This window comes from Carcharodon carcharias, chromosome 10 (assembly GCF_017639515.1).
Source record: "Carcharodon carcharias isolate sCarCar2 chromosome 10, sCarCar2.pri, whole genome shotgun sequence".
NCBI lineage: Eukaryota > Metazoa > Chordata > Chondrichthyes > Lamniformes > Lamnidae > Carcharodon > Carcharodon carcharias.
Window position 1 is genome coordinate 957,141 of NC_054476.1, and position 23,622 is coordinate 980,762.

Here is a 23,622-nt window from a genome sequence, read left to right on the forward strand (position 1 = left end):
TCCCTATCTCTGTAACCTTATCACTCCCTATCTCTGTAACCTCATCACTCCATATCTCTGTAACCTCATCATTCCCTATCTCTAACCTCATCACTCCATACCTCTGTAACCTCATCACTCCCTATCTCTGTAACCTCATCACTCCATACCTCTGTAACCTCATCACTCCCTATCTCTGTAACCTCACCGCTCCCTACCTTTGCAACCTCTCTGCTCATAACCTTTCACCACCGTTGTTTATCAAGAATCTACCTAGCTCTGCCTTAAAAATATTCAAAGACTTTGCTTCCACCGCCTTTTGAGGAAGAGAGTTCCAAAGACTCACGACCCTCAGGGAAAAAATTCTCCTCATCTCTGTTCCAAATTAGCGACCCCTAATTTTTAAACAGTGACCCCTAGTCCTAGATTCTCTCACAAGAGGAAACATTCTCTCCACATCCACCCTGTCAAGACCCTTCAGGATCTTAAAGTTTTCAATCAAGTCACCTCTTACTCTTCTAAATTCCAGTGGATACAAGCCTAGTCTGTCCAGCCTTTCCTCATAAGCCAACCTGCCCATTCCAGATATTAGTTTGATAAACCTTCTCTGAACTGCTTCTAATGCATTTACATCCTTCCTTAAATAAGGAGACCAGTACTGTACACAGTGCCCCAAATGCAGTCTCACCAGTGTCTGTACAACTGAAGCATTACCTCCTAACTATTGTATTCAATTCCCTTTGCAATAATGACAATATTCTATCAGCTTTCCTAATTATTTATAATATCTGCAAATGTTTTGCAAGTCATGCACTAGGACACCCAGATCCCTCTGAATCTGAGCTGCAATCTCTCACCATTTAAATAATAAGCTTCTTTTTATTCTTCTTTCCAAAATGTTCAATTTCATATTTGCCCACATTATACCCCATTTGCCAGATCTTTGCTCACTCACTTATCCCATCTATATCCCTTTGGAGCTACCTTATGTCCTCTTCACAACTTACTTTCCTATCTATCTTTGTGTCATCAGAAAATTTAGCAACCATTACCACGAGTCCCTTGATTGAGACCCGAGAACTGATCCCTGCGGCATACCACTCATTATATCCTGCCAACCAAAAAATGACCCATTTATGCCTACTCTCTGTTTCCTGTTAGCCAGCCAATCTTCTATCCATGCCACTGTTACCCCCTACACCAGGAGCTTTTATTTTCTGCAATAACCTTTGATGTGGCACCTTATCAAATGACTTCTGGAAATCTGAGTACAGCACATCCACTGGTTCCCTTTTATCCATGTGACTTCGAAGAACTCCAATAAATCGGTTAAACATGATTTCCCTTTTACAAAACCATGTTGACTCTGCCTGATTGCCTTGAATTTTTCTAAGTGCCCTGCTGTGACATCTTTAATAATAGCTTCCAACATTTTCCCTATGACAGATATTAAGATAACTGGCCTGTAGTTTCCTGCTTTCTGTCTCCCTCCCTTTTTGTATAAAGGAGTTACATTTGCTATTTTTCACACTAATGGAACCTTCCCCAAATCTAGGGGATTTTGGAAAATTAAAACCAACACATCAACTATCTCACTAGCCACATCTTTTAAAACCCTAGGATGAAGTCCATCAGTACCCGGGGACTTGTCAGCCCGCAGTTCCAACAATTTGCTCAGTGCCATTTCCCTGGCGACTGCAATTTTCTTGAGTTCCTCCCTCCCTACCATTTCCTAAGTTACAGCTATTTCTGGGATGTTACTTGTATAGGATGTTACCTCTATAATGAAGACCGCTGCAAAATGCCTCACACAACAAAAACAAAAAATGCTGGAGAAACTCAGCAGGTTTGACACCATCTGTGGAGAGAAAAATAAAGTTAACGTTTCGAGTCCATATGACTCTTCTTCAGAGCTAAAGAGAAGTACAAATGTGGTGAAATTTATACTGTTTAAGGAGGGTGGAACAGCTGAAGCTGGATAGAAGGACAGTGATAGGTGGAGGCAAAGGAGAGATCCCATAAACAAAAGGTTGAAGGGATGTTAATGGTGGTAATACTGACTAAAGGAGATGCTAATGGTGACATTAAGGGGAGAAAGCAGAATGAGCAAGTGACAGGTGGCCCTAGTGAGGGTGGGGTGGAGGGAAGGGACGGTGATGGGAAAAAAGATCAAAAATAGGCTAAAAGCTGGGGATAAAACAATGAATAAAAATGGAAGATCAGGTGCTGTTTCACCAATTTGCATTGAGCTTCACCGGAACATTGCAGTAGGCCAAGGACGGACATGTGGGCATGAGAACAGGATGGTGAGCTGAAACGGCAAGTGACAGGGAGGTCTGGGTCATGCTTGCGGACAGACCGAAGGTGTTCTGCAAAGCGGTCACCCAGTCTGCGTTTGGTCTCTCCAATGTAGAGGAGACCGTATTGGGAGCAGTGAATGCAGTAGACTAAATTGAGGGAAGTTCTGTGTAGACAGAACTCAGGGTTACTGCCTCTTTACAAGAGATTATAGTAACACACAGGGATTTCATTTACAGAGGAACTGAAAGAGTTTTGTAAAATCTCCCTAAAGACTGTTCTGCCTCAAACATTAACCAGAATTAAGACTCTTAGAAAGCAGCATCTCCCAAACCGTTTCAATATTTTAAAACTTGGCTTTTTGGCCAAGAATGACTACAAACAGCATATTTTCCAGTCTAGCTGATTCTGAAACTCCAGGTCAGACTGGACTTACTGGAATCTAAATGTTAGGCAGACATGAGGGGTAGGTTAGATTTTTGTGAGGTGGGAGGATGATCACTTTTTAGTAAATAGTTTAATGAATAAAAGCAGCCAAATCAAATACTATCGGCTGTTTTGCTACCATAAAATATTACAGAAACTCCCTTGTGCTACGGGAGAAAGAGTGAGTGGTAATGGTCACTGGAAAAGTGTCTTGCTATTGCAGATTGAAAACAAATCGGAGACTTCAAGATCCAGCACCAAGTCGGTGGTTTTCCTGGTATTTCAAAAATGAATGAGAGGTGAGGATGTAAAGAAACCAACCCGAAGTTTGTCTGTCAGCTTTCAGTGTAGCAATTTAATCAGTACACTGTGGAATGAGTTATTTGTGTTATTATTTCACTTAACTTTATAGCTCCCTTCATGAGAGTCAACAATGTTGAAACATGGATTAATGTTTCATTATGAACACTATAGAGAGGATGTCTTCCAGTGCATGTTAGGTGAGAGGCACTGTCTAAGCATCGCAGGCATTTGAATATTTCTCACATTTTTAGCTCACAGTTCAGCACACTTAATAACAATTCTAGTTGCTGGGTAGCTGAAGAGCTGCCAATAATCATCTTTATTTTGGTAGAAATTGGAAGTTTTCTTTCTGTTTTTCTGCTCTGCATTTGAACAAACAGATTGGGTTTGAACCCTCCTTAGAAAAGCTTCGAATGTAATTAGATTTCGAGGAGCAGGAATAGAAGGCTCCAAATTTCAGGAAATATTAGGCTGAAAGAAACTCTGGTTCTTAATCAGGTTAGGCCGAGGAATAAGCCGTGTAATGCAGGGTATCACAAAGATGAAAAGAGTGTGAGAAAAATCAGAAAGTATAGGATGAGAAATAGTCACTTAGCTTACTCCTCGAATATTTCAGCAAATCTAACATCAACTGGATCACCAAATCACCCAATATCTCACTTCTCTACCGTATTTTACTGATTCTAAATTTCATCTGGTTGCAGTTTTTTTTCCTAAGAGTCTTTTCATATTTTTCAGAACTTAAATGTCCTCTTGATCTCCTGGCTTAAGTGACTTTAGAAGTGATGTTCAGACAGTTTTCAGGTTTTGTGGTCTTTGTGAAGAGGTGGGCTCAAACTGAATTTTACCTTAGCAGCAAGCAGCTTCCTTGAATGTAGGCTTTTACACCAATCAGCATAGGGTTATAAAGGTCTAAACATTGCCCACAACACTGTCCGATAAAGTCTGTCTTATATTGTGTAACATGCTTTTGTTATAAAATATTGTTTGGAGCAATTGCACAGGGAATCTGCCAATATTAAAAAAAATCAGAACTGTGAGAAGCTGCACAGGATGGTTTCACTGATTCCCCACATTCTGAATTCAGGATTGAATAGGCTACAGGGGGAAATTATAGAACAGGATGCAGGCACTTTCCCAAAGCAGTGAGACAAAGTCATTCACTATCCCACCCCCTCATGCATTCTCAGCACATGAAGGGAAGCAGCAGAAGTAAGGAGGTAATGCAGTCTGCCTATAGCCAGCTGGAGACTGGCTTAATGTCCAGGAGAGCTGAATAAAGTGAGGAAGGACATTTCAAATGGCGCCTGATCCAGAAAGAATGCAAAGATTCAGAGGAAAATATATCTGAAATAAACATTTCAAGGGAAAATGTGTTCTCTGGAAAAATATCACAAATAGCCAGCAAACATCCACAAATTGGCGGTGAGAAACAATGAACTCACTCAGCTCGGAAATGCTCCCAACGCATGTCGCCAGCAATGACTGCTCCAGAGTGCGAAGTTCCAGTTGGGCGTAAGCATCAGCACGCCCATCTTTCACTGATTGTCCGTTGTTGTATAAGCTGAAGTGAGCAGGCAGGGAAAGCACACCTACAAAACAGCAGAGCAGTCAGTTCAGTAACAGGTTACTGCACTCCCATGTAAATGTTCACCTCCTATAGTTTGTCAGGAAGATATAATAATCTTCATAATGTTATTGGAATTTATTGTAGAGTAATAGTAGGGTATGTGTCTATGGATGTGTGTGTGTGTGTGTGTGTGTGTGACTTGAATGAATTAAAGGCAGCTGGTCTGAAGGCTTTCATGTAAGGAGAGAAGCTAGGTTTGAAATGCTAAATAGGTAAACATGCGTGAAGTTTTAGAAGGTGAGGTGTAAAGGGAACATTTATATATTTTTAGCAAACCAGAGTAGTTTGAATTCAAAAGAGGGGGGATGAAATGTTACATCTAGCCAGAGGAAGTTAAGAAACAGTGTGTTTATTTTTCCCAAAGATTACTGGTTAAATTAGTACTATGATAGATTTTTATTATTAGAGAGGTAAAGTCCAAAGACATAGTGAAACAATGGGAATTTGCATTCAAAGGGGGAAATATGTATAAAAGAGTGAAGGCTGTGTAAGGGCAGGTATTCTAAGATTTAACAAGTGTGAAAAGCCTGCAGCCTGTCTGCACCAATTCCTGTGGTTGGCACTAGGACATTTAGCAGCTTGATGGCTCTGGTCATTCTGTTGAACATCTCTTGTTAACCACTGAAAATTCCCATCCAAACAAGCACAGGCTCATGGATTAACCTTCACGTATCACTTGTAGTCTTTATCTTGCAAAGTACATCTTATTCAGGCCACCAAGTAATCAAGATTTTCATAAAGTAAATCAGATTTTCATAAAGATTTTGATTTCTATTTAAAATAATGGTTAAAAAAGGCTTTCAGATAGTGCTGAATATGTTATGTAATGTGGAAAAACTCAGCATGTCTGGCAGCATCGGCGGAGAAGAAAAGAGTTGACGTTTCGAGTCCTCATGACCCTTCGACAGTTCTGTCGAAGGGTCATGAGGACTCGAAACGTCAACTCTTTTCTTCTCCGCCGATGCTGCCAGACCTGCTGAGTTTTTCCAGGTAATTCTGTTTTTGTTTTGGATTTCCAGCATCCGCAGTTTTTTTGTTTTTATCTATGTTATGCAATGTATTGTTTATATTACAGTTGGTTAGTGAATGTTACGTTTTGTCAACACTAGTACATTTTTGTCAAATATATTTTTCCATCGTACTTTCTGCTTTCCATCTGTATAGACTGAAGGAAATGTCAGACTCTCCAGACAGTGAGACTGTAGACTGAACACAAAGTTTGGATTTTCCACTGCTGGCCTCTGATTTTTGTGGCGTTAGTTACTTAGCCGGTTGCAGAAAATTGGTAGCAGTTCCATCTCCCTGGAACTTGGCCCACTTTGATCCACACAGTGGCAGTTTGATGTTGGCTGCAACTACCTCCAACAGGTGGGTTCTATATGAATGGGGGCAGTTTGAAGTACAGAACCCGTACAAACCAGTTTCTGACTTTGAGAGCTCTAAATGTACGGGTTGTACATTGAAATAAGAATCTAGGATTGGTAAGGAATCAGTAATGGTGTTAAGTAATTTAAATCAAACTGGTGGGGGGAATAAACATTAATATACAAGTTACTTTTTAAAAAATTCTCTTTGCTGGCACTAGGCTACCCATGAGGTTTTGCGCCAATTTTAAAAACCGTTCATTCATGGGATGTAGGCATTGCTGGCTGGGCCAGCATTTATTGCCCATCCCTAATTGCCCTTGAGAAGGTGGTGGTGAGCTGCCTTCTTGAGCCGCTGTACTCCATGTGGTGTAGGTACACCCACAGTGCTGTTAGTGAGGGAGTTCCAGGATTTTGACCGTGAAGGAACGGCGATATATTTCCAAGTCAGGATGGTGAGTTGCTTAGAAGGAAACTTCCAGGTGGTGGTGTTCCCATGCGTCTGCTGCCCTTGTCCTTCTGGGTGGTAGCGGTCGTGGGTTTGGAAAGTGATGTCTAAGGAGCCTTGGTGAGTTGCTGCAGTGTTCAAAATGTTCCTTTCCACTGGATTGCTACTGGTATCAGTATAAATCCTTCTACCTGAGACATCTGGAAGAAGAAAAGGAGACCTTACTGGAGAGATGCCAGTCAGGTCAGGCTGTATCAGTGATGCTCCGTGTTTTCCCACTAGGAATCTCAAACAAGTGTCTGTGGTTCCAGTTGGCCAGGCCTGGCTTTCACAGAATATTAGTGTGTGCAGAGAGCTGCTCCTCCTAAAGGAAGATGAAGCAGCAGACCCAATAAGATGTGCAAATGCCTCATTTTCTATAATGTTAGATGTTTCTAATTAGCGCTGTCTGTTCTGAATGGCATTGTGCAGGTGTGAAATACACCCACTTAACCCTGGTTGGCTGCACTGGTCCAGATGCCAAACACATCTGCAAGCCCTGGCATCAACTGATTGTGAAGAACTGACTGTGAGGAACTGGCTTCACAGGATATGGGTCAACAGACAACCACATACAGAGCTGTACCTCCTGTTACAAGGTCAAGTGAAGTTACCATGCACCACAGGGTTGGGAAATCCAGGGACAACAATGATCAGATAAAGTTTGAAACTTGGCTTCGCATCTTTGTGGGCATTGCTACCCTCTGGGGTAGGTGCTGTGGCACAGATAGTAACTCTCCTCACAACCAAACTTAGTTTTTGCTTGGACATTGCTTCACAAATATGGTCTAAACTGTCATTCTGTAATGATACTCGAAACTAAAGCACTGAAATCTATTTGCTAGACAGAAGTTCAGCTATGGGGCAGCTATCTATCTTACAGCCACTCAGAAATCCGTTGATGTTGTTTCTGATATGTAACTTCCATGAGAGAGCTGACAATGTGGTACATTGTTCATTTGAGCTGCTCAATAAAGCTGCACAGGTATGTTTTTGTATTATTTTACATTCCTGTCCACATACTGTACACTAGTTAAACTGATTCTGATTTGAGATAGTGGCATTGGGACTGTGAGCTTTGCTCATTCAAACCAGAGCCAGAATCAAATCTACTCTTGTGTGAAAGTATGAGGCAAACAATACCAGAGATTTGGACGTACAAAATATTTGTAAAGCCAAAATCATTAGTGGAATTTAAAAAGGTAAACATGCCTGCAGCTGTGTCTTTGTTTCATCCTTGATGTGTTTTTAAGAAGCTTTGTAAAAACTGCAAACATATCTGCCTGTTTAATGTTTGTTTCTATGTGAGAGTGAGCCAGGTGCTGTGGTTTTCAGTTTCTAAGCCTGAAGAAGGTCATGTTAAAAGTAACAGAGGCTTTTTTCATAAGGATATAAAGATGGAGGTTCATAACTATTAAAGTCATGGTATTATTTTCATCTGGACTCACTGGCAGTTTCATGAAATGAAAATCAATGCAGCATCTTTTCTATGAGCTTGAGGTTTTTAGTGGGCCCATTTACATAGAGTTATTAAGTACAGCTGAGGAGATTGCAGACTTCAGAAATCCAGTTTTCCACCAAAAAACTCTATGGAGTGGTTTTGATGGACTTATCCAGGACATGGAGCTTTCCAAATAGTAGCCAAGGCTGTAACCTGGAGAATTTACTGTTAAACATGCTACAATTTGCCTTTTGCAATTATCTGAGTGAAATTTTAACCGAAAAGTGAAAACATCCAAATGGTTATGGGGTGGTAATTGGCCAGGTTGGATTTGTCCTGTTTTTGTGTACAGGACATACCTGGGCAATTTTCCACATAGCTGGGTAGATGTCAGTGTTGTAGCTGTACTGGAACAGCTTGGCTAGGGGCGCGGCAAGTCCTGGAACACAAGTCTTCGGTACAATTGCAAGAATATTGTCAGGACCCATTGCCTTTGCAGTATCCAGTGCCTTCAGCCGTTTCTTGATACCATGTGGAGTGAATCGAATTGGCTGAAGACTGGCATCTGTGATGCTGGGGACTTCCGGAGGAGGCCGAGATGGATCATGCACTTGGCACTTCTGGCTGAAGATTATAGCAAATGCTTCAGCCTTATCTATCGCACTGATGTGGCAAATTTCCTGCAGGTGTCCCTCAGTTCCATGTACAAGTTTCGGCTACTTCATTACATTGTTCCATTCTGAAGTGTCCTCTCGTTACAGCTATTTTCCTTCTCAAGGAGCTCTTATTGGTGATGGGCAGAATTTTAAGAGCTGTTGGCATTGGATAATCTGCCCTTGAACTTGTTATACCACCACTTGGTCATGCACTATACACTAAAATCTCCAAAAATGTATTTAAATGAACTGGCCATGCATTGTAAAATAAGATCAGCTCTCTCCATTGTGGGCACACTTGGACTACATCACTAGCAGCACAATGGACCTCATCATTGTTTATTTTTTTGGTTGCACTTTATTGCAGATGACATTTCTAACGAAAAGAGCAGTTACCCTAGATTAAATTGGTTTTAAGGTAGCAATTTTTCTCTGTCGTTTTCCAATTTTCTCCTCTCCAATTGACCTTTCCATAAATCATTACCTTCTGTTGAGGTGCAGCTGCAGATACTGGACTAGTATCTCACTCAAATCACCATCCTTCATATATAATTCCATATAATGAATCTTGGGAGCTCACAAAAATATAAGGCTTTAAATTGAATCTCAAGTGGGATGCATGATGCCACTGCACAGGATACTGCTAAAAGGGTCGAGTGTTTTTACAATATCAACTGCCTTACAAGTGAAACGTTCTAATTTATAGATTTAAGAATATCACATAATGTTCCACTGAGACAATTAGAAACAGTTGAACTCGGATTATTGAGTAGAATCTCCCCGCCAACATCACTGTGTAAGAGATAATGAGGTAAACTAAGACAGACAAACCACTTCCTGTAGTAAACCACTCACCAATAGATCAATAATTTTACACAGTATTGGGCTTGCTAACCCATTAAATGCTTGGGGTAAATTTAATACAGGACTGATGACAGGGTTATATATCTTCAGATATTATCAATATTGTTTAAACATTGCTGTTCATTATTATATGCATTTTAATCAATTTGTTTATGAGGTTTCAGTACTTTCCTCCTTGTTTTCAGTGAGTTAAAATCCACACTTTATTCCAGCAGAAAGCAGCTTGGGCATGGAAGAAAGACACGCATTTTAATATAGGCTCTTCACCTCTCAGAATTAGCTCACAACAGGTCAATAAAAATGCTTTGCTTTGAAATGCAGTGATGATAGGGAACAAGGCAGATTTTAGCACACAGTAATACTACATATAGCACAGTGAGAAGGAAGTTTAGTTAAACAAATAGTTACTTGACAGTATACAACTTGAGTGTTGCTGAAAAAGAAACAAGTCATTGAAGCTTTTCGTCTTGCACTCATCAGGACAGACGCTAGAATGCCAAATTTCAAAGGGAACAACACTTTATACTGCGAGAGCTCTACACTCGACCTTGCCCTTTCAAAGCTCTGCACTCAACCTTGTTCTTTCCTAACACTTCACTCTCAGCCTCACCCTCTTCTAATACTCTGTTCTTGTCCTCGACCTTTCAATGTTCCACTCTCAGCCTTGTCCTTACATAATACAATGTAATATCTTGATGCAAGATTATTGGACAAATTGTGAAGAACTTGGAAGGCTCAATCAAAACATCAGGTAAAGGATGTTCTAAATAATCCTCTGGAGTGCAGTCATGAAGAGTTGCTGATTTCCAAGTTTTTAAACCTGTCTGGGTTGTAGTTTTGACTTGTTAAATCAAAACCAAAACACGTACTTTGTCTTGGTTCCCTCATGAAAGTTATTAGTTTGGCTGATCCTAACTCCTGAGTAAAGTCATTCTTACAATCATGGCTATAGGCTCAGATTTTAGTTTCAACAACCAGGAGCATTCCACACTGATTGCTGTATGTGAGAGTCGAGCTTCAAAAGCCCCAAGTTATGTCCATGTACAGAAATCTGGTTAATCAATTTCCACCTTTAACAAGTTATATGTGGAGCAATACTATGGAGGAAGCAGATAGAGAAACATATTTTTCCATTCTCTTGGCTAAAGGTTTCCAGCATTTCAGGTAATCGCAGCCAATAAAGGTCTGTTTATGCAAGCGAAATGGAATCAGTCCACATGTACTCTAATTCAAATTAATATCTTTTGGAAGCAGCTATATTTATGGTGAAGCTTTCAGAGACAGCTGATTTATAATCAATGCACTCTTCTGTGAAAACATATCATGAGGATCCCAACAGGAGTCTATATGGTGGATTCAAATTCTCAACAGATAAGGCCACAGCACCATCAATCATTCACAGCAATATTCCTTTTGGCAATAATAATGTCAAGTTCCTGTTTACTCAAATTCTCATTCTGAATTTAAAACACAAAATGAAGTGAGTGGAATATTGCCCAGGACTGCAGGGTGATGGGCCTTGTCATATCAATTCTATATTTCAGTGAGTAAGGTCACAGTTATACAGTGTTGTACTGTCATTTTGTGCAAGTTATCAAACCATTTGTTAAACTTGCAGTGAAAACCTTAAGATATTCGGAGGTAGATATTCATTGGCCAGTATTGAACTGAGCACCTATTATAGTTCCCACATGATTATCAGTTCTGTTGACTTTAATAGAATTGAATATTAATCAGTCTGAGTAATGAACAGCCAATCAGTAACACCCATTTGGTTCTACCTCTTGATCTCTCAACTGCTTTATAATTGGCAGGAATTAAAATTGTATTTGGAATCTCAAAAGTTGTATTATTGTCAAGAGTAATGTTTTGATAGTGAGTTGGGGGAGATGGTGGTACAGTGGTAATGTCACTAGAACAGGTAATCAGAGGCCTCGGCTAATGCTCTGGGGACAAAAACAGAAAATGCTGGAAAAACTCAGTAGGTCTGGCAGCATTTGTGGAAAGAGAAACTGAGTTAATGTTTTGAGTTTAAAAACAAAAAACTGCGGATGCTGGAAATCCAAAACAAAAACAGAACTACCTGGAAAAACTCAGCAGATCTGGCAACATCGGCGGAGAAGAACAAAGTTGACGTTTCGAGTCCTCATGACCCTTCAACAGAACTGAGTAAAAATAGGAGAGGGGTGAAATATATTTTGGTTTAAGGTGGGGGGAGGGGGTGGTTGTTATAGGGACAAGCAAGCATAGGAGCAGATAATCAAAAGATGTCACAGACAAAAGAACAAAGAGGTGTTGAAGGTGGTGATATTATCTAAAAGAACGTGTCATTTGTGGAAAGAGAAACTGAGTTAATGTCTTGAGTTTGTATGACTCCTCTATTTTAATGTTCTGGGGACATGGGTTCAAATCCCACCATGGCAGCTGGTGGGATTTGAATTTAATTAATTTTTAAAAATCTAGAATATAAAGCTAGTCCCAGTAATGGTGACCATTAAAACTATCATTGATTATTGTAAAAACCGTCAGAAACCAGTTATGGTTAAGAAGCACACTCGGAGAGCAGGAACTTGTAAAAGATTTGATATGATTCGTAATAATGGAAAATTTTAAGTAAAAAGAAATGTCCTTCCCTGGTCTGGCCTACATGTGACAGCAATGTGGCTAACTCTTAACTGCCCCCTGAAATGATCTAGTGAGACACTCAGTTCAAGGGCAATTGGGAATGGGCAACAAATGCTGGTCTTGCCGGCGTTACCCACCTCCCATGAAGGAGTAAAGAAAACAAATGCCTGGTGAGATTTCCAGTACATTGACTGTACATTGATGTATTTGGAACTGGATTGCTGAGATGCTCAGCCCCACCAACTGGCTTTGATTAGCCTGACATGATGTCATTTTCTAAATGAGGTACAGGTTAAACACATTCCCGAATTAGCCCCCTTCCTCTCCCTTTCTGCTAAAGGGAGTTCCCAAAGAGTCAGTTTGGTTAAAGCAAGAATAATGTAATGTGATGACTTGGCTGCTTTGAATATTTTTTACAGACTGAAAGTAATAAAAGGAGGGATAATCAGGCCATTGGATGACACTTTCCAGACATTTGCATTTTAGCCACTGTTCTGTCATGAAGTACAATACTCTAATTTATTTCTGTGGTGTTATACATGGGAGTGAAAGCTAAAATAGGAACATAGGAGTTAAGAGCAGGAGCAGACCATTCAGCCCCTCAAGCCTGCTCTGCCATTCAATAAGGTCATGGCTGATCTGGTTGTGTCATAGCCCCACTCTCCTTCTGACCACCCCCCCATAAACCTTTACTCCCTTGTCAATCAAAAATCTGTATAACCAGCCTTGAATAAACTCACTGACCCAGCCTCCACTGCTTTCCACAGACTAATGATCCTTGAGAAAAAATATTCTCATCTCCGTCTTATTTTTAAACTGTGCCCCCTAGTCCTAGTCTCCCCTACAAGAGGAAACATCCTCTCGGTATCTGCTCAGGATCTTATATGTTTCAATAAGATCACCTCTCATTCTTCTAAACTCCACAGGCTATAGGCTTAACCTGTTCAACCTTTCTTCCTAGGGTAACCCCTTAATCCCAGGAGTGAGTCAAGTGAACCTTCTCTGAATTGCTTCTAATGCAATTATATCCCTTTTCAAACAAGGAGACCAAAACTGTGCACAGTGCTCCAGATGTGGTCTTACCAATGCCCTGTACAGCTGCAGTAAAACTTACCTATTTTTATCCTCTGTTTCCCTTGTAATAAATGACAACATTTCATTTGCCTTCCTAATCACTATTATGATCATAGACCAGACTCCCAAGCTTAAAGTAAGATCCAGTTAGGGACCAATAATGTTTAATTTAAAGTGGACAACATTTGAGATTCGAGACACTTACAAAGAGAATAAAGCCATATAAGTCCACAGGTTTCGAACAAACAAAAATAAGCTTTACTATACAAGAGCAGAAAGATAAAACAACTTACAATACTTATCTTATACTATAGCAATCTGGGTAAGGTACATGTGAATTAACAGGGAAACTATGGTTGAACACACGACACTACACAATAAATGGCAGATGTGACCAAAACAGAGTCCACGGATTTCTCAACAACCCACCTAGATGTGAGTCAACCAATCTCACTGAAACTCTGTCTCTCTCATGAGGGATTCCAGTCTTTACCTTTGAAGATTTAACCTTGGAATTCTCATTAAAAGTCACTCTAACCAGATGGCCTCAGCATTGGCCATCTTGCAGAGTTTCAAGCACATCTCCAGAAGTTCAGTTTCCCTGGATTCCCAAATATGCACTTGGGCACCAACTTACAGGCACAACTTTAGCTCTTCAGCTGCTCCAAGCAGAATACTACTGCTCCAAAGGGGTACCTTCACCCCAATGGCCCACACCTTCTGCTGCTTTCTTAGAAGGCTAGGGCTTCTCCTGAGCCCTCACAGCTTACAGGCTGCTAACTGCAGCCATTTTCCTGCTTGGAGCCTGATTCGTTGCTCCTCTCTTTTTCCTTAACTTTGCTCAGACCTGTTTCTGTCCTCTGCCTGGGACACTTGCCTGCAACGGCGCGCCACTCCCAGTCACATGACCCAGGTTTTTGTGCCTTTTTCTTTATGTGCAGGCACACTGGGCCCGTCCTCAACCCAAAGCACTTGCTTTTCTGAACTATGCACGTGCAGCCCTATCCCAGTTCGTCCTTGGAAATTCCGAGATCTGTCGGGACTTCCCAACCTCTGCTCTCGAAAAGAAGGTAAGTGGCTTTTGTAGCATCACTTGCTGTATCTTTATATACCAACTTTTTGAGATTTATGTACCAGGACACTCAGATCCCTCTGTACCTCAGAGTTCTGTAATCTCTCTCCATTTAGATAATTTGCTGCTTTTCTATTCTTCCTGTCAAAATGGACAAGTTCACATTTTCCCACATTATACTCCATCTGCTGAATTTTTGCCCACTCAATTTATCTCAATCCCTTTGCAGACTCTCTACTGCCTCTTGACAACTTACTTTCCTTCCTATCTTGGTGTCATTGGCAAATTTACCTGCCACACGTTCAGTCCCTTCATCCAAATCATTGATATAGGTTGTACATGGCTGATGCCCCAGCACTGATCCCTGTAGCACTCCACAGATTGCCAACCTGAAAAAGACCCATTTATCACTATTTTCTGCTTCCTGTTAACTAACCAATCCTCTATCCATGCTAAGGGTTGATGTATGGAGCAATAATTGAACCAGTGTGTACTAAAGTGATATGGTCTCCAACTTAAAGTCACACATTCCCTCCATGTTTTTACATTTTTCCTTAGAATTCTTATGTACATATTATAAATTTGCCCATATGTTGCAACAACAACCTCCAGCCAGTGACAGTGCTGCACTGGGCAGTTTAACAACAGTGTAAAAAGTTTAGTTTGACAGTTTTCATAAAAATGCAGCTGTAGGAATTTATAATAGCAGAAAGTGCTTGAAGAAATAAGTTCTTAACATACTACTAGCTGATCTTCCTATGAAGATTAATGGTTAACTTACAACTGCAGTAACCTTGAGCCCTGGACTATTGATCCAGATACTGGAATTTAACTCCCACCATGGCAGCTAGAAAATTGAAATCCAATTGAATAAATCTAGAATCAAGAGCTAGTATCAGTTGTGGTATCACTGTAACTACAGGAGGGTCACAAAAATCCACCTGGTTCAATGGTACCCATAGAATCAAAGAATGGTTACAGCACAGAAGGAGGCCATTCGGCTCATTGTGTCTGCACTGGTTCTCTGCAAGAGCAACTGACCTATTCCCCTCACTCCCTTTTCACCCATAGTCCTGCAAATTCTTCATCTTCAGAAAATGATCCAATTCTCTTTACAATTGATATAGCTCCCTCACACTCTCAGGCAGTGCATTCCAGATCCTAACCACTCGATTAACCCTGTCTCCCCCACACTCACAGACAGTGCATTCCAGACCTTAACCACTCAATTAACCTGTCTCCCCCACACTCTCAGACAGTGCATTCCAGACCCTAACCACTTGATTAACCCTGTCTCCCCCACACTCTCAGGCAGTGCATTCCAGACCCTAACCACTTGATTGACCCTGTCTCCACCACACTCTCAGACAGTGCATTCCAGACCCTAACCACTTGCTGCATAAAAAAGATCTTCCTCATGGCTCATTACTTCTTCTGACAATCGGCTGGAGTACTGTGTACAGTTCTGGGCACCACATAATGGGAGGATGTGAACACATTGGAGAGAGTGCAGAAGAGGTTTACATGAATGGTTCCAGGGATGAGAAACTTCAGCGATGAGGATAGATTGGAGAGGTTGGGACTGTTCTCCTTGGGGAGAAGGCGGCTAAGAGGAGATTTGATAGAGATGTTTAAAATTATGAGGGGGCTGGACAGAGTAGATAGGGAGAAGCTGTTCCCGCTCGTAAAAGGATCAAGAACGAGAGGGCACAGATTTGCAAAAGAAGCAAACGTGATGTGAGAAAAAACTTTTTCACACAACGAGTGGTTCAGGTCTGGAATGCGCTGCCTGGAAGTGTGGTGGAGGTGGGCTCAATCGAGGCATTCAAGAGGATATTAGATGATTATTTGAGTAGAAACAATGTTCAGGGATGCAGGGAAAAGACAGGGCAATGGCACTAGGTCATAATGCTCATTTGGAGAGCCAGTGCAGGCATGATGGGCCGAATGGCCGCCTCCTGCTCCTTTTTCTAATGTTCATATATACATCCTTCCTAAAATGTAGTGTCCAGAACTGGAAGCAATACTCCAGTTGAGGCCAAACCAGAGTTTTATACACGTTTAATATAACTTCCTTGTTTTGTACTCTATACCCTTATTGATAAAACCCAGGACACTGTATGTATTATTTACCATGCTCTCAACCTGTTCTGCCACTTTCAATGACTTATGGACATATACATCCAGGCCCCTTTGCTCTGCACTCCCTTTAGAATTATACCCTTTATTTTATATTGTTTCTCCGCATTCTTCCTTCAAAATGAATTACTTCACACTTATTTGCATTAAATTCCATCTGCCACTTGTCTGCCCATTCCACTACCTCCTTTTGAAGTTCTACACTATCCTCCTCACAATTCACAATACTTCCGAGTTCTGTGTCATCCACAAATTTTGAAATTGTGAGCCATACACCAAGGTTTGGGTCATTAGTATATATCAGGAAGAGCAGGAGTCCCAACACTGACCCCTAGACTGGAAAATCTGCCGTCTTTATCTGGTCTGGCCTAGATGTGATTCCAAACTAAACAGTGGGACTGGCTCCTAACTGCTCTCTGAAATAGCTGTACAGGACACACAGCTGTACTCAATATGGCAGCTCACCCCCACCTCCTCTAAGACAATTAGAGTTGGGCAATGGCCACATCCTGTGAATGAGTAACTCGTGCAGAGAATACACTCTTCTCTGCCTTGTCTCTCCTGGTGTTGCTTCACTTGCCCTGAGTTTTTCCTTTTCACTTCCACCTCTGTCCTCCTCTACTTCCCACAAGACCTGTTTCTTTATTCCGTTTAGAATGTGGGAGAGGATGGAGATGAAAAACACAATGTGTTACAAAGGGCAATGAGTGCAGGCTGCTTTTGAGGTGGGGATGTGGGAGGGGAGGGGGGGCTCTGGAAAATGTGGCCCTTAGTAGTTCCCTTCCCATCTATTCCCCAATCTCTCATGCTTCCATAATCCTTCATTCCCAATGTGTCATCTTCTTCTGACAACCTTTTGCCCTTTCCTCCCATAACTACCCCTACTATTTGTCCTTTGAAGTACTTGCTCAATCCCTGTACGTTCCACTGCCACCCTCCATTACTGCCACCCCCACCCATTGCTTGACTAATATTCACCATTCATGTCCTCCCACGCTCTCCCCTTAAGGACAGGAGATGAGAGATCAGAGGTTTCACGACTTTCAGTCTGTTTCCCTTCCAACCTCAGAGATGCTTTGTTTGCTTTCAAAATCTAACTGACTTGTTTTTTTCTAAATGATAGATGATCTAATTAGAATGGGGAAGGATACTGTCATTCCTTCTGTCTATCTTTTTCTCATATGTGTTAGAAATTGGTATCTTTGACAGACAAATGTAAGCTATAATTAACAATTATCATTCTAGAAATTAACAAAACACAGGTCAGATAATTATTTGGCTTCAAAATTCAACTGATGTTTTCCTTTGAACATAGGAACAGAAGTAAGCAATTTCACTCTTTGAACCCGGTTCCATTTACGCACCCCCCACCTTGATCCACATCATTTAATACCTTGTTTGACAAATATCTATCAATCTCAATTTTGAAAGTTTTAGTTGATTCAGACTAAACAGCTTTTTGGAGAACGAGAATTATGGATTTTGATTTTTTGTTGGCAGAAGTGCTGAGCTGCCTGGTGCTAATTTAAAATTCCTCCCCCTTATTCTGAACGTCCCACCAGAGGAAATGGCTTCTCTCTATCTACCATCTCAAATTCCTTTTTAATTTTGAAGTTTAGAGAAGATAAAAAAGGTTACACCAGGTATACATAATCAATAAAACATCTTTTGTTTACTCATAAACCTGCTTACATGGTTTCTGTTTTTCTTTAAAAAGTCCACATACATTTTATCTCAAAAAACCTCCCTCCTGTTCTTCAAAATTACATGAAGAAATGCTACTGAGAAAAAATTGCAAGAAGCTAAAGAAAAATATTCCCTCAGTACAGCTGTCTGAATGGTACAGATGTACCCTGAAAAATTTTGCAGACTGTTCAGGACCCTGATCCTTGGGAGAGGTACTAAGAGAGAAAAAAAAAGACAACGAAAGATAAAGTAAATCATGTCACAGGCGTTGTGAAATATGAACTTTCTGAACTCTGCTTCCTTATTTTAAAATCTGATTTAGGACATTAGACATTTCAATTACTAATAAAAGCAGAGAGGAGGTAAGGTGGAAAGGTTGAGAGAGGGAGTTCAAAGGGCAGGGTCGGAGGCTAAAAGAGCAGCTACCAATGGCGGAGCAAAGAGAACTGGGAACAAGGAGTGGGCTAGTAATCAGAGAAATGAAGTGTCAGCAGAGACACATAGCTGCAGGAGGTCACAGAGGTAGGATGAGGACATGGTTCATTTCAAGGTAAAACATGGATTATCATTTCAATAGATCTGTGCAGAAGGTGAAAGAAAGTGGTCTTGGTGACGGAATGAAGGTGAGGCAGGAGACTTAGCTCCAATATCGAACAACAAGCTCAGATTCCACACAACTGAACTTTGCCTGTGGTGTCGATAGAGTAGGTTAATTGATTTAATAGATGAGGTATGTCTGAGCCAAAGGGGGTGGTTTCAGTTTCATCTACATTTAGTTGTGGAAATTTTGATTCAACTAGAGTTAATGTTTGGCAGGAAGTTGAAGGTCTTGGAATTGTAAGTAGAGGCAGCAAGTTAAAACCAGACCATGAGCAGAAATATGGAACTTGGTCCTTCCTTCCAGTGATGCCACCACATCCCAATAAATAGAAGAAGTAGAAGGAATCCTGTATGTCCATGCACCAAGAGGAGAAACCATCAAGAGATACATAATGTTGTCTTTGGAAAAGATAGAACTTGCGTTTATAAAACACCTTTCATAGCCACAGGATATGGTATCCCAAAGCACTTCACAGCCAGTTGGTTATCTCTGAAAGTGTAGTCAATGTTGTAACATGGGACAAATGCAGTAGCCAAATGGAGCACAGTAAGGCTCTACAACAATACGAGATATACAGCCGTTTAGTAGAAGGATACATATTGACAAGGACACCTGGAAAACTTTCCTGCTCTTCTTGAAATAGTGCGACAGGACTAACTGAATGGGGAGGCAGGGCCTCAGCTTAATGTCTCATTCAAACGATAGCAATCCCTGCAGTGCACTGAAGTGTCAGCCTAGACTATCTGTTCAAACCCTGCAGTGACTCTTAAACCAATGACTGGGAGGAAGGAATGTTAACAACTGAGAAAAGCTGCTATCTTTGGGGGCAAATATTGAACCAAGAGCGAGCAGTGCTACAAGGAAGTGAGGCAAATCCTTCTCCCTCTCCCTCTCCCTGGCTGTCTCTCTCTCTCTCTCTCTCATACCTCCACGTTGCTTCTGCCTGACAGCTGCTAGCAGTTAAATGTCAGCACATCACACGTGATAATCAATTGAGATAATGAGAGGATGTTTGATTCACACTGAGTTTAATGTAGTTTTTGAAGTTTATAGAACACAAAACCAAAGCTACAATAGGCGTGTAATTAGTAGCCATTTTCTCACTCACACTTCCACACACATAATTCTTTCTTTAAAAAAAACACTCAATATAATCTTTATTCTGAATAAAGATTTTGAAATTAGACATCCAGATCTTTCAAATAACTCTGAAAAACTTTGAGCAGTAACTAAAAGCTGGTTAAAAATATTCCCTCGGTGTAGTTGCATTGAATTGTGAGAAGTTAGGTAGATTGCACATGTTCAGATTACACAATCCAAATCTGGGGGCAAATCTAAGTGAAAATAGAATGTTCAAAAACAGGGAGAGGCTAAAGCCTTCAATTAAAAAGTTAAAAATGGTTTTAAGGACAAAAAGGACATTTTAACAAATAAATTTAAAAATATGATGGTGAAATATCTAATTCTTTATAGGGACATAGGAACAGGAGAAGGCCATTCAGCCCATCGAGCCTGCTCCACCACTCATTACAATCATGGCTAATCGAATACTTCAATGCCTTTTACCCACACAATGCCCATAACACTTTGTATTATTGTTAATCAGAAATCTATCAATCTCTACCTTAAACATGCTCATTGACTGAGCTCCCACGACCCTCTGGGGTAGAGAATTCCAAAGACTCACAGCTCTCTGAGTTATTTTGAAATTGAAACCTCAGGTTCTAGGCTCCCCAACCAAAGGAAACAATGTCACAGATATTTTAAAGATGTTTCTCCAAAGTCACCTGTGATATTTGTATGTGTAAGTGTGTCTATTTTATCCTCCAAGTGACTAATTTAATTTAAAAATAACTCAGTAGAAAAGCCTTTTTAACTTAAAAAAGAAAAGGTTAGTTTATTTCATACTATTGCTGTGGAAATAGCAAACTGCTCTAGATAAAGTTACCAAGACATACACACACACAAAGATTAGTTACAAACGAAGAGAAAATTAATCAGCTTTAGTCTGTATTCGGTGCTGATGTGTTTGAAGTCGAAATGTTGCATTGTCTGAAGTGAAGTCCTTGAGATTGTAGCTTTTTTTAAAATTCATTCATTGGATGTTGGCTAAGCCAGTATTTATTGCCCACCCCTAATTGCCCTCATTAAGTGTCAATCACATTGCTGTGGGTCTGGAGTCACATGGCCAGACCAGGTGAAGACAGCAGATTTCCTTCAGCTTTTACAACAATCATTTCATGGTTTGTTATTAGACTTTTAATTCCTGATTTTTATTGAATTCAAATTTCACCATCTGTTGTGGTGGGATTCAAACACCAGCCCCCAGAGCATTACCCTGGGTCTCATGGATTACTAGTCCAGTGACAATACCACTATGCCACTGTCGCTGCCTGCAATGGCTTCCACTGTTGAATTGCCAGAGGTTGCAGTACAGTAAGAATATCCAGAATTTTCAAATGTTTTCTCAGAGTTCATACCAACAGAATATTTAAGCAGCTATTTCTTTCCAGGAAGAGTATGTAAAGGATGGATGTTGGGCAATTACAGCACAGGATTAGAAGAAACTTGAAACAATTAAAGTTGCTAACAAAGAGTGCATTATTTTTCAATAACAAGCCTCACTTCCTGTCATTATCTGACATGATGTCACAGTCTAACAACGTTCTCAATTTACAATCAGATGATGTGAAACTTTACATTAAGACTCAGCAGCTGTGAAGAAATGTGACCATGATGGTGATGCTGATGGAAGATTTCAAATGATGATGCCAACAAGGAAAAACAAAAGGACCATAATTTAAGCCTGGAAATCGTTAGTTACCTGAACCAGGTTAGTGGAGTCAACCAAATGAACAACCTTTGCAAGCTTTGGCCTCAGACAAGGTTGAATATTTTCACGAGGGAAATGGAAAAATGGGCCAGAATATTGCCGTCAGCATGTGGTGGGCAGGCCCGACACGCAAAATAACGCGAGATGACTTCAGGCGTGGGTCCCGACATTACCGCGTGTCATTTAGATCTTTTGTTCGGCTGCATGTGCCAGAGACGGCCGTGTGTCCGTCCAACTGTCAAAGGTCATTAAAAAAGTCATCAAGCTTATTAACTTATTAACAACGCTGCCTGTCCATCCTGAAGTTTAGTGGGGGGCAGACAGAGAGCCCAGGCGGCCTTTGCATTTTTCATGAAACCTCAGCTCATGGCCACGATTTCCCCCCCCGGTGATTTGGGCCTGCTCGCTGAGGGGAAAATAACTCGGGACGACGTCAGGAGGAACCCTTTAGATTTTTAGGAAGGTGGGTGGACAGCGAAATCAGCTGTCTGCCCGCCGACCTGTCAATGGTCAATTAAGGGTTTGACAGGATAATTAAGATAGTTAAGTACCTGCCTGGCCAACCTTAAGGCTGGTGGACAGGCCCAGAGCCCCAGCAGGTTCCAGATTATTCATGAAACTTCATCCACCGGCGGGATGAGGTTTCATGTCCGTTTTAAAAAGTTTCATAAAGTTTGTGTGCTTCTTATGAACATGTCCCATCTCATGTGACATTGTCACACGAGGGGGACATGTTAATAATTTTTATATTTTTCTATTTTTAGACTTTACTTACCTGTCACGAATCTCCCTGAGACAGGACTTTGCCTCAGGGAGAAGAGGGCACTTTGACAGATGGAGATTCCTTCCCCCTCACCACTCCCCCGCACATGATGCGCCATAACACTTCCTGTCGGGCAGGACACTGGTCGGGCCTTAATTGGCCCTCCCACTCAAAATGGCGACGGGCCCCCGTTTCGGTCAGCTGTCCGCCCACCGCCGAGCCGGTGGGGCCCGCACGCCCACCAAGGGCAAAATTCTGCCCCATGTGACACTGTCACATGAGGGGACGTCGTAAATTTTTTTTTCTCTTTATTAAAATTTTTGAAAATCAAACTAATCTCCCTGAGGCAGCTCTGTGCCTCAGAGAGATTTCTGCGCTCTCTTGAGCACGTGCACGAAAGAGCACAAGCCCCAACTCAGCCTACTCCCCCCCCTCCCCTCACTGCCCGCGCAGGGAGCGTCAGCAATTCCGGGTGCGCGTCACGCTGGGCGGGCCATAATTGGCCTGCCCATGCAAAATGGCAGCGCCCAGCCGAGCGTGGGCGGCAATGGGCTGCCCGCCTATGCCCACTCCCGCTCCCACTCCCCTGACGGGGAGAAAATTCTCCCCATGGAGTTGAGCCATATGTTTGCTTTGTAACTGAAAAGGAGTTTCACTCAGATTTGTTTCAGATTCACTTGGAGACTTTCAATTTTATAAACCCCCCACTCCCAATTTAACGGCAAGACTGAAAGGGTGTTCAATAGGATTTAATTTAATTGGTAACATAGAGTATTGCGGTGGCTCTGTTACAGGAAAACTAATGCAGAGGCCTGGACTAATAATTCAAAGAAAACAAATTTAAATCTGACCATGGCCATTTGGGAATTTGAATTCCATTACAAGGAAAGTATAAGTGACAATAAATTACTGTATTGTTGTAAAAATCCATTTGGCTCCATTTGGGAAGCAGATCTGCCAATTTAGCTTCTCTGATCTCCATGTGATTCCAGTGGTTGACTCTTAACTTTATTCTAAAGGGACCAAGCAAGCCAGTTTCTATGAAGGACAATAAATTCTGATCTTACTAGTGAGACCAGCATCCCAAAAGTTGATTTATTTTTAAAAAATGGAGAGCCTAAGATAGCACAATGAGTAGAAAAACAGAAGATCTTGGGAAATTGAGGTTACTATGGGGTTAGATATTCAGAGAGAATTCCACTAATCTCAGCTCATTACCTGCCTGGTGGAACCTGTACTGAGGCAAGGAAGGACAATATAAAATTAAACTTCCCAATTACACAACACTGTAACCAAAGAGATGCTAGAGGCACAGAACATGTCTTTATGTAATGTGGACACTTAGAGAACTTGCATTTATATAACACTTCCCTTTTAGAAA

The 23,622-nt window shown here is 41.2% G+C and overlaps 1 protein-coding gene across 1 annotated transcript in view; it reads right to left on the reverse strand.

Annotated features, from left to right (window-relative positions):
- The window catches only part of abtb2b (ankyrin repeat and BTB (POZ) domain containing 2b), a 356,813-nt gene that overhangs the window by 120,829 nt on the left and 212,362 nt on the right, over positions 1-23,622 (reverse strand). The window contains exon 3 of the mRNA XM_041198333.1: positions 4,452-4,598. Coding sequence (XP_041054267.1) covers positions 4,452-4,598 — 147 coding nt within the window. The remainder of the gene's footprint in view (positions 1-4,451; positions 4,599-23,622) is intronic.